We start from the raw sequence: 11,061 nt of genomic DNA, 5'->3' as shown, positions 1-11,061 counted from the left end.
GGTGAAAGAGGGTGTCACCCATGCTGCGTCTGGGCTGGGACCAGTAGTTCTTGCCAGAACAGGGTAGCCGGAAGTTCTCCCACACTCAGCGGGCCTGGGCTAGGACTGGGTCTCAACCTCATCATTTTGTTTGGTGTGATGATACACACTTACAATCCCAGCATTAGGAAGCTAAAGCTGAGAATCATTACAAGTTCAAGGCCAGCTGGGCTGCGTAGGGAGCTCATAGCTATCTTGTACTATATAAGAAGACACGTCTGAAAACACCAAACATGGACAAGGGCATCATTTTGTATAGAGCAATTAGAGTTTAGGACTTTTTTTCCCTCTTATCTAAATAAGACCAGATTATATACGTAATACAGATATATTCTACCTGTATTGTTAAAAACTTACCCAAAGTTCAGGGATCTGCCAGGGCTTTTGTGTTTTGTTTTTCTTTCTCCCATCTGTAAATGCATTTGTCTGATTGAAAATGTTGTAATTGTCTTTTCTATTTAGATTTGCGATTTTGGATTGGCCAGAGTGGAAGAACTAGATGAATCCCGTCATATGACTCAGGAAGTTGTTACTCAGTATTATCGGGCTCCAGAAATCCTAATGGGCAGTCGGCATTACAGCAATGCTATTGACATCTGGTCTGTCGGGTGTATCTTTGCAGAACTACTAGGTCGAAGAATATTGTTTCAGGCACAAAGTCCCATTCAGCAGGTATATTTTCACTGTAAGGGTTTAGTAAGCCTTCAATTCTATTATAGATCTCAAGGAGAAAGCATCCTATACACATGCCTTGGGCTTTATTCGTTGTACTAATTTGCCTTTCATAAATTCAGATTCACTTAAAATTCAGAAAGTTATAAAGCTGAAGATTAGAGACAGATTCATTTTGTAACTTATGAGCCTATTAGAAGATGTGTTGACTTTATTACATGCACTGAAGCATAGCAGCAGACTGCTGTAACAATTTACACAGGTATAATCTTCAGTTGTTAGAGGGCTGCTGCTCTTTCTAACTGAATGGCTCTGGCTTGAAAATGTATTTGGTGAATTAATGTACTTCTGTTGTGTGCTCGGAATATAAATTTTCATTGTGGATTTCAAGTGTGAATGTCTAAAGTAATTTGTAATCTTTATTATGGAGCATTTAATACGGCAGAATGCACTAGGAGATGATTAAAATATAGCTTTAAAAAAATCATTCATGGCTGAAGATACAGATAGCTCAGTGGTAGACCATGTGCTTAATTAGTATTCATGAGACCCTTAGTTCAATGCTTAGTACTGTAAAAATAAAGAAAAAGAAGAGTCAATTCATACTACTTTGACTTTTTAATTACCTTTATGCTAATTTATTAATACACATATTTTCTTGGGATATATCTTATTTCCATTCTTAAATTTTTAACATTATTCTTTGTATGAAAATATGTAATAGCAGTGATCACAGGTGGTGGAATCATTGGTTCAAAACCTGACTGTCACTTACTAATGATTCCTTCTTGGGCAAGTTACTTAACCTCTCTTATCCTCACTTATTTTGTTGAGAAGGGAATCTCTTAAGACTGCAGATAAATAAAGTAGCAAACCTGAAAATAAGCCTTTGCACATAGTCAACATTCAATAAATGTTAATAATTATGATGCTCTTGGTGTGCCGGGATGTTAGTGATACTGCAGTAAAATAGTTATTCTTGCCTTTATGAAACTTTCATGGGGGCATAAATAGACAAACCAGACGTGGTGGCATACATCATAATCCCAGCATTTGGGAAGCTGAGACAGGAAAAGCACCACAAATTTATAATTAGGGGCAGAAAATACCAGATTAGGGATACAGAATGATGGCAAGCAGGACTGCCCAAGAGGTTAACATTTCATCCATGTGAAATGGAAGAGTAGGACACTGAAGAAGCATATTGTGAGGACAGCACAGCTACTCTAATATAGCCCGTAGAGAGGAAAAAGGGAAGGACATTGTAAGGATGATAAGAGCAGGAAGGGCCTGTGTGGATGAATGGGATTTGTCAGAGGGAAAGAGAAGGAGCCTGCCCATTGTGACCTGATAAAGACTTTGGACTTTACTGTAAGTGTAAAGAAAAACATTTTGAGTAAGGAAGTGTTGAGATGTGACAGTTCACATTGGGGGAGGTGATTCTTTTTTTTTTTCAAAATTTTATTGATAACCAGATAGCAATGAGACAGTTTCAAATGAGGTGATTCTTTTTAATTGAGGTTTATTTTTGGTTTTGGTGCTGAGGACTGAACCCAGGGCCTCTAGCTTGGTAGGCAAGCATTCTACTTCTGAGCTAAATCCCCAACCCTCATAATTCACATTGATCACTGTGTAACTTTATAAATAAATTGATGCAGTTGACCTTTGTACTGTTTCAATTCTTTAGAAAATAAGAGTGTAACAAACTTACATGTAAGGCTGTCATATCTGAACATAAGCCATTGTAAAATGAATGTTCCCTTACAGAAAAGCGTAAAAGACAGTAATAGAGATATTCAAATCCTATGCCTTGAACAAGAATCTTTGGTTGATGTTGAAAAGAATATGTAAAGGAACACAAACTAACTGGAATGGGATTTAGATGTTTTATTTTGTTCAGAAATATATAGTCTTGAGCTTGCCAATCTGACGTAGCCATTAAAAGGACTACTCATCTCTTTATTGTCATTACATTATAAGGCGAGAAATCAAGGTATAAGATAGAGTCTAACATATATGAGGTTTTTTTTTTTTCTTCAATTTTTGTATTTGGTACAGGGTCTTACTATGCAGCTCAGACTGGTAGTGTTCCTCCTGTTTTCAGCCTCCTCATTGCTGGGATTTCAGGTGTGCACCACCATGCCTGGACTCAGTTGCTGGCTCAGCATGCCTGTGGGCAGGGTCGGCACAGCACATGGTGCCAGGGTCGGCACAGCACATTGTGCGCCAGTCCCTGTGCTTGCCTAAGCAGACTCTTGGTCCCCTGAGCTATCTCACCAACAGAAAGTGATTATTTTCTGTTGCATTTTCTCTGGATCTTTGAGGGTTAAATACCCTAAGTACTAAACTACCAGTGACTTCATAATAGATATGAGTCATTTTGGCCAGTGCTCTGATTGTTTCCCTATGTGACTCTGTCCTTTTGCCTTCATTGTGGGGTTGGAGACCTAAAAGTAATCACTTTCACGCTCTTCCCAAAGAGAAGTATATAAGAGGTCTTTCCTCTGTGGAAAGCAAGCTTCTTAAGTTTCTCCATTAGTGAAGCTAATGGCAGTGAAGCTAAAGGACACTCCCTAAGTACAGAAAATTATGTTCTGTGGGTAAGAATTTCTCATCCAGGAGGGATTCAAATGAAATGCTATTGTTAATTAGATTATGTTGTTAGAACGACTGTGGCATTACAGAAAATTGATATGGTAACTTCCTACGTACAAAGACTTGTTTCCAATAGACCATTTTATGTCATATTTATTTACCTGACTAGCTTAATGTGTCCTTATTCAATATCAAAGTTTTATAAGTACCACGTTTTTCTGCCAGTGTAAATGATTTGTAGCATGACTAGAATGTAAAGGTTGTATACTGCCCCAGACATTGAGAGCTTGTCTTTAACTTCAGATGTGATTAGTTTGAGTATTTTTGAAATCACATATGTCTGATTTGTGGATTAGCCTCTTAAAGAGCTTCAGCCTGTTTGACACATCAGAATCCATTCATTAACTATTTGAAAAGAACAATCATTAGCCATCATGAGAAGAATGTTTCACTGCTACAGGGATTATAGATGCTGTGGTATCGTTATAAAAAGGCATACATTGCTCTAGCCCTTGCAAGCCATGCTTGCCAGAACATACTTTCTTTTTTGTTTTTGTTTCTCATCACATGGATTCCTAATAAATGTCCTTTCTGATTGGTTGGTTGGTTGGTTGGTTGAACAGGCCAGAAAGCAAAAGTAGAGACTCTTGTCAGTTAATCTAGAGCTTGCTTGCTGTAAGGTTTCTCCCCAGATATGATCCTTGTTTCTGAGTCTGTGATTCAGAGTGTTGAAAGCTTGTTTCTATGCGCTCACCTGTCCATCTCTCTTCCATGTCTCCGTGTAGTTGGATTTGATCACAGACCTGTTGGGCACACCATCACTGGAAGCAATGAGGACGGCTTGTGAAGGCGCTAAGGCACACATACTCAGGGGTCCTCATAAGCAGGTAAAATCAGGGAAAGGGTCTACTAACGCTGCAGGAATTCTCTTCTAAAAGAATAATTTATTGAGAGTTTTTAAACCTAGTTATAGTAAGTTTTATTTATTTTTTATATCGTGGCCCTAAACAAGAAATTGTTTGAATTTTGCCAAACCAAATAAATTAACAGGCATTCCCAATATCATAGGAGATAATCCCTGCTCATAAATGGTCATTGGCTTTATGTCTCCAGACTTTGAGACAAGGTCTCACCTTGTAGTGCAGGCTGGCCTCGAGCTTGCTTACGTAGCCCACACTGGCCTCAAACTCATGATGATGCTTTTGCCTCAGCCTCCTCAGTGCTGGAATTATAGGTGTTCACCATCATGCCTGGCACCTTTTTTGGATTAGTGTTTTGAGCTAGGGTCTCATATAACAGACTGGCATTCATCCTGTTGAGCTGCTAGCCATGCATTTGGTCCTGCCTTCCCCTTAAAGGTTCCTCTCTCTAATGCTAGTATGTCTAGAGCTTCAATTTTCAGGCATAAAGGGCAAGGAGTGTATTCTCTTCTAAGACCAGGCCAGGCTAGTAAAGATAGATACATGCTTATATTTTAATGCCAGTCATGGCCGATAGCCAGTTGTAGTGGCACACATCTGTAGCCCCAGCACTCTGGGAAGCTAAAGCAGGAAGATCACAAATTCAGTCCCAATCTGAACAATTCCCTTATTTTAAAATAAAAAGAAGATCTGGGAATGTATCTCAGTATGAAGACCTAGCTTCAATCCGTAGTACTACCAAAGGGAAGAAGAGAGAGAGGATCCCCTGACAGTTACATGTTTCTGTTATATTTAGTTTCGACCTATCAAATAATTCAGTGCCTCAGCACTCTTAGAATATCATAGTTAAGTTTTAGCCTATAGGGAAGTTCTATATTGCAGAATGAAGTAACAAGATCCATATGTTCTTTTTTTTTTTTTTTCCATATGTTCTGTTTATTAGTCAGAACCAGAAACATTAGTTTGTCTTTACTTCATGGTAAATGTGAGTGTGTCCTTGGAAGTAGCAAAATATTTTTCCTTTTCTGCAGACTTCCTCTAATCAGTAAGTCCTACCTTCCTCAAGATAGCCCGTAATGATGCTAGCACTTGGGCTGCTGAGGCAGTATGATTTTGAGATTTAAGCCAGCCTGGGCCACATAGCAAGACCCTGTTTCAAACAAGAGAAAGGAAAAATAGCCTATAATAAAATGTGGTGAAGATCAGACAACATGGCACTACCCTTCCCTCTCTGGAGGCTTTTCAGCTATTGCTCATGGTTGCCAACTAATTAATCCTCTGTGTCAAAGAGTTACAAAATAGCAGCTGAAAGAGCAGGACTTCCTGTGTCTAGAACAGTTCACAAATATCTGACTACACCAAAAGTCACTGTGTTCTCCTTTGAGCATTCCAAGCAAGTGATAAAATGTTAAAATTTGGCAATTTAAAAAACCTAAGAGTTTTCAATTAAATAAAAAATAGTGAATATCAAATTTTTTAAACTGCCAGGACTGATGGCACAAGGAAAATTATTGCAAGTTCAAGTTCAAGGCCAGCCCAAACTGCATAGTGAGACCCTATCTGAAAAAGTTCTCCCCACCCTACCCTCCCCCCAAAAAAATAATATATATCACAAACATGAAAAGAAAGGAAAACTTAAGGGGTGGGGCAGTGCTGAGGGTCCAACCCTAGGCCTTTGTACTGAAGTATATCTCCAGCCCTTTTTTTTGAGACAGGATCTAGCTAAGTTGCCTGGGCTAGATTTCCGTTTAAAGTCCTCCTGCCTCAGCCTCCCAGAGTGCAGGGATTATAGGTGCAGAGAGAGCCATTTTTCTTTAAACAGGTGGAGGTGTTCCAAAATTCTTTAAAATTTTTATGTGAATTATCCTTTAAATAATAATGCCTCTTGGAGTTTTGCTCATCGCTAAACTTCTTATCTTTTTGTTTGTCACTAAGTTTCTTGATGGCCTGATAGAGCACAACAAATTAGTGGTAGCCCCAGCTAGTCTTGGTGTCAGAATAGTACTTTGATTTTGAAGAGAAAATTGGAAAGGTGAAAATTAAGAAGTCACTTGTCCTCATAAGCCAGATACTGTGTATACTCTAAGCCGATTCAAAGTCTTCTCTTTAGATGACTTTTAACCAGTGCTAGAAATGATCTTTTTTGGCCAGTGTTTGTAAATCTTTGAATACTAGCCCTGTAGTTTTTTATAGTGTGGGCTGAGCCAGGTGTGGTGGTGCATGCCTGTAATCCCAGCACTTGGAAGGCTGAGGTAGGAAGGTCACTACAAGTCTGAGGTCAGCTTAAACTATATAGCAAGACCCTCTCTCTGTCTCACTTATATATGTCTGTAAAAGGTTCCACTTTTGCTCACTATGGACATTATTTTCTATCTCTGTTTGCTATTTATACTATAACTACTCTCAGGAGAAGCTAATAGGCTCTTGTCTTAAGTCACCAGTCAGATTCAGCCTTTTTACTTCCCACTGTTCTCCTTCCTGACCCCACAATATATTTCCTATATACATTTCCTTAGCCTGTTGAAAGTTTCTTGACAGTTTTTCTATTCATGTTACATCTTTTTACATCTAAGGTTGGAAGACAAATACACACACACACACACACACACACACACAAGTATATATAGCCACATGGACATTTTTTTCAATTTCATAAAGTGAATTTGTCCCCCAGGGTATACAGTATAGCTTCCGTACCTATGTATGCCATGACAGTTCTGCAAAATGTATAGCACTGAGTTCAGTGCTGCAAACAGGTATACATTCACTTTGTGTTGCTCTAGACTATAGTGATTAAGGCTATGGTATCCATCTCAGCACATCATACACATATTGAATGGTGTCCCAGGAGTTGTACCATACAATTTTCTGACAGATTGACTATGAATTTTGGCCCACCCAGTAACTCATCTTACAACCTTATACAAATTATTCAACCTCTATGTACCTCATTGTATTCATCTGTAAAGTGGGATAAAAATGCTTTCTTCCTCATTATGTTCTTATAATAATAAAGAGATATAATACAAGGAGAGTATAAAATACTGCCTGGCACATACTAAATAATAAGTATTAGCCATTAAAATGATTACTAAAACAGAAAATTTGTGTTTTTCAATTATACTTTATGATCTTCTGGGACTTAACCTAGAGATGCAAGGATGGTATCTATAGAAAAATATTTTAACATCTTGATTTATGCATGTATCAGTTGATATAGAAAAATCATTTGATAAGGTCTGGTCCTTGATGCCTCCAGCAGTCTCTACAGAAGCCTATTAAAATTTTTAAGTGAATTTTCTTTAAGTTCACAAAGAAGGAAAAACGAGATACAGGGCTAGCCAGATAGCTCAGTTGATTAAAGCACCTGCTTAGGTAGACACAGGGGCCAGGGGTTTGATCCCTGGCCTGCCTTGCTGGCCCCACCCCCAGGGTGTGCTGAGACAGCAAATGAGACTAGGCGTGGTGGTGTGCACCTATAATCCCAGTGCTTGGGAGGCTGAAAAACAGAAGGATCACTACAAGTCCAATCTGCGTAGTGAGACCCTGTACTAACTATAAATGAAAATGCTTGCTCTTTCTATCTCTTAGAAAAAGCTAATAGTCTTCATTGAGACTGCTTAAGCTAACTGGAAGTCTTATAGAGCAAGCTCTATCTTCCTGTGTTTACTTTTAACTTAGAGGTTGGGGGTGTAGCCCAGTGGTAGAGCACTTGGTAAGCATATGCGAGGCTCAGGGTTCAATCTTCATGGCCAGTTTTTTCAAAAGTAACAGTAGGTTATATTTAAACTAGTATGTGATGCTTTTAAAAAGTCAGTGTAAGTTTTGAGTTTGAATTATAAAAAGAAAACCTAAGCTTCATTTTGCTAGCTCTCACTTAAGTAGCTACTCAAAGTTAAATGCAAATAAATGTTTTTGTTAGTAACAATTTCTAGTAGTAATTAGAAGTTTGCTTTATACTAGAAATTGCCAGCCAGGGAGATGGCTCAGTAGAATAAGTGCTTGTCTGGCAAGTGCAAGGGCCTGAGTTCAATCCCTGGTTCCACCACAAAAAAAAAAAAGTAATGCCTATTATAAAAAAAAAAATTAAAAAAAAAGAAATTGCCTAAGTGCTTCTTATATATTAGTTCATTAAATGCTCACAATGGTACTGTAATACACCATTGCTATTCCTTTCTACCCTTGTGAGATAGAAGACTAAGAAATTAATGCTTACATTAAAATTCACATTTCTAACTATCTCTAACTCCAAAACCTGTTCTCAGGCCAGTGTGTATTGCCTGACACCTTCACTGACACAGGAAAATTCTTAAAATTCCATTTGTTGGGGCCGGGGGATATAGCTCAGTGGCAGAAGTGCCTACCTGGCAAGCACAAGGTCCTGAGTTCAATCCCCAGTATTGCACGCAAAAAAAAAAAAAAAAATCCATTTGTATATATGAATATGTAAGTACGTATACAGTAAAAATTATGCAGAGAATTATAGTCATCTTCAAGTACTACTCTTAATTCCAGTCTGTGCTGTTAGTTTGAGATTGTCTTTCTGAGCATTTTTTTCTATTCAGATGTATAAACAAAGATGTATTGTTAGGACTTTTTAAAAACCCACAAATATACATAGGAGAATCCAATTGATTATCTTCTGAAAGCTTACTGCCTCAGATTAATTTTCTCGTATTGGTTCATTAATATTATACTTTTGTGTGGTATGTGAGCCAAAACTCCAGTAAAACTTAAGTTCATACTGATTTAAGCAAAAAGAAAGACTTACAGGCTTGTAAAACTGAAAAGTCAGCTGAGTTCAGGCCCTGTTGCAATTTGGGTTATCAGATGATGTTCTTTGCCAGGAATCCAACTCTCTGGTCTGTTTTCCTAAGTTTTGACCTCATTTTTAGACACTTGTTCACAAAGAGGAGCCAGCAGCCCAGGCCTAGCAGTCATTTTGGAAGGACCTTCCTATGTAGCTCCATGTGAAATATTTGGAGACTTGCTTTGCTTATCTTTGCTTTGCTTTGCTTTGCTTTGCTTACCCCAGAGTGTTTACTGTTGTGCACACCATTTATGTTGTTGAGTTATCCCAGCTGGTGCTGTTGTTATTTCTGTGGCTTGGAGAGTGGGGTTATACATATGTTCTGTCATACTCAGGTCATCCCAGCCACTTTGCTGCCAGCTGAAGTCTAAAACTTGTGTGGAAAAAATAAATAAAACTTGTGTGGAATTGATGAAAACTAACAGGAACATCTGCTTAGAATACTTGAACTGCCTGGCCAACGCCACTGGGACCAGTGCTCTACATTTAGCTTATGATGGCTGTGGCATAGCATTTGGGGCTGCTTGCCTAAGTCTAGAAGCTCACCCTTGCTTCATATCACTGGCAGTTAATCGTAGTCACTAATAGAGCATGCTCTACCCTTCCTGTCCTTATAACTCTGGCATCAGCACCTACTCTTACCTCCACTGCTGAGTGATAAAACTTGCAGAACAAAGTGGACTGGTTATTTTTTTTAAACATTTATTATTTGTGTGTGTGTGTGTGTGTTTGTGGCCAGCTCAGCCCACCAGGGGGCGGGGCTGGCTGGCATGTGGTGCTGGGGGATCGAACCGCGGTCCCTGTGCTTTGCCAAGCTTGTTCCAAGTAGGTGCTTTAGACCACTGAGCCATCTCACCAGCCCTGGACTGGTTATTTTAAAGAGAAAATTTTTATACTTGTGAATAATGGGAGAATTAGTTAAATCTTATTTCCAAATGAGTTATGGGGCCAGATTTCTAAACATGCTGTTTTTTCTCTTACTCAAAGTGATTTTCTTGGGGCCGGGGAGATGGCTCAGTAGAATAAGTGGGCCTGAATTCAATCCCCAGTTCCGCCAAAAAAATAAATAGAATAAGAAAAAATACTTTCTTCCATATATCAGACAGACTTCTTAACTGTTGCTGATATACTAGACCCAGCTGGTTTAAACCATAATAGTTGGTAAAATACATGGAAGAAAATGAAAATAGAAATATAGCACCTCTAGCATGCATCCTTCCCTGTGGAGCCAGTGCTAGGAACTAAATTATTAATGGTTATATTTCTGAAGGAATACTGTCATTCTGATATGACTAGTCAAGGCTAAAATGATTCTCACCCTTTTTTAGTGTATTTGCTGGGTTATATCTGTAAAGAAAGGTGTATGGGGGGGGCTTCAGTTTTCAAATAACCACTCACTTGATTTTTCTCAAGCCCCCTGACCATACCCAGTCATCTTCAAGTTTTACAAATATTACCTTCTAATTTGTTCTCCATCCTTCATTCAGTGGGTCTGGAACTGCTTATTTACCTGTCCTTGCCCACCAAAGAGATCTTTCTCCTCTTTTTAGTCTAAACACCTAACCTGAGGCCTAAACATTTTGGTGAGTGTTAAATGGTTAGCAACAGTGTTGCTAGGTAAGGATGCCTATCCTGGTACTGTTGTTTAATAGATAAGAAATGCAAGCCTTGTTAAGTCTAATGATAGTAGAATTAGTATTTGAACCCACACCTCCTAGTACTTATCCCAGTATTTCCTTCCCTAAATTATAACATACTTCTACCATAAAAATAAAGTAACTGGCCCACTCACTTTGGTTAGTAAGAATTGTGTAGAATTTGGGTGCCAAACCAGTGAAAAAGAGGGTAGCTATTTAAGTCAAACCAATAATCTTACAAGAATATCAGATAATACACTTTACACACAATTTTTTTTTTTTTTATTGAGAAAACATAAATTCTGTTAAGTTAAATTTTATGTCCATTTATCCCTATACCTAATTCAGGCTGGCCCCAAACTTGGGGCAATCCACCAGCTTCATTCTC

The 11,061-nt window shown here is 38.5% G+C and overlaps 1 protein-coding gene across 3 annotated transcripts in view; it reads left to right on the top strand.

Annotated features, from left to right (window-relative positions):
* Nucleotides 1-11,061, top strand: part of Nlk (nemo like kinase) — a 170,651-nt gene that overhangs the window by 145,240 nt on the left and 14,350 nt on the right. For all 3 annotated transcript variants that reach the window (XR_002821945.1, XM_023719922.1, XM_023719923.1), the window contains exons 6-7: nt 502-711; nt 4,092-4,193. Coding sequence is in view for 2 of the 3 variants with exons in the window: in XM_023719922.1 (XP_023575690.1) it covers nt 502-711; nt 4,092-4,193 (312 nt within the window). In the remaining variant the exon portion in view is untranslated. The remainder of the gene's footprint in view (nt 1-501; nt 712-4,091; nt 4,194-11,061) is intronic.

Source organism: Octodon degus, unplaced genomic scaffold, assembly GCF_000260255.1.
Source record: "Octodon degus isolate 3935 unplaced genomic scaffold, OctDeg1.0 scaffold00072, whole genome shotgun sequence".
Taxonomy (NCBI): domain Eukaryota; kingdom Metazoa; phylum Chordata; class Mammalia; order Rodentia; family Octodontidae; genus Octodon; species Octodon degus.
This window is presented reverse-complemented; position numbering and strand designations above follow the sequence as displayed.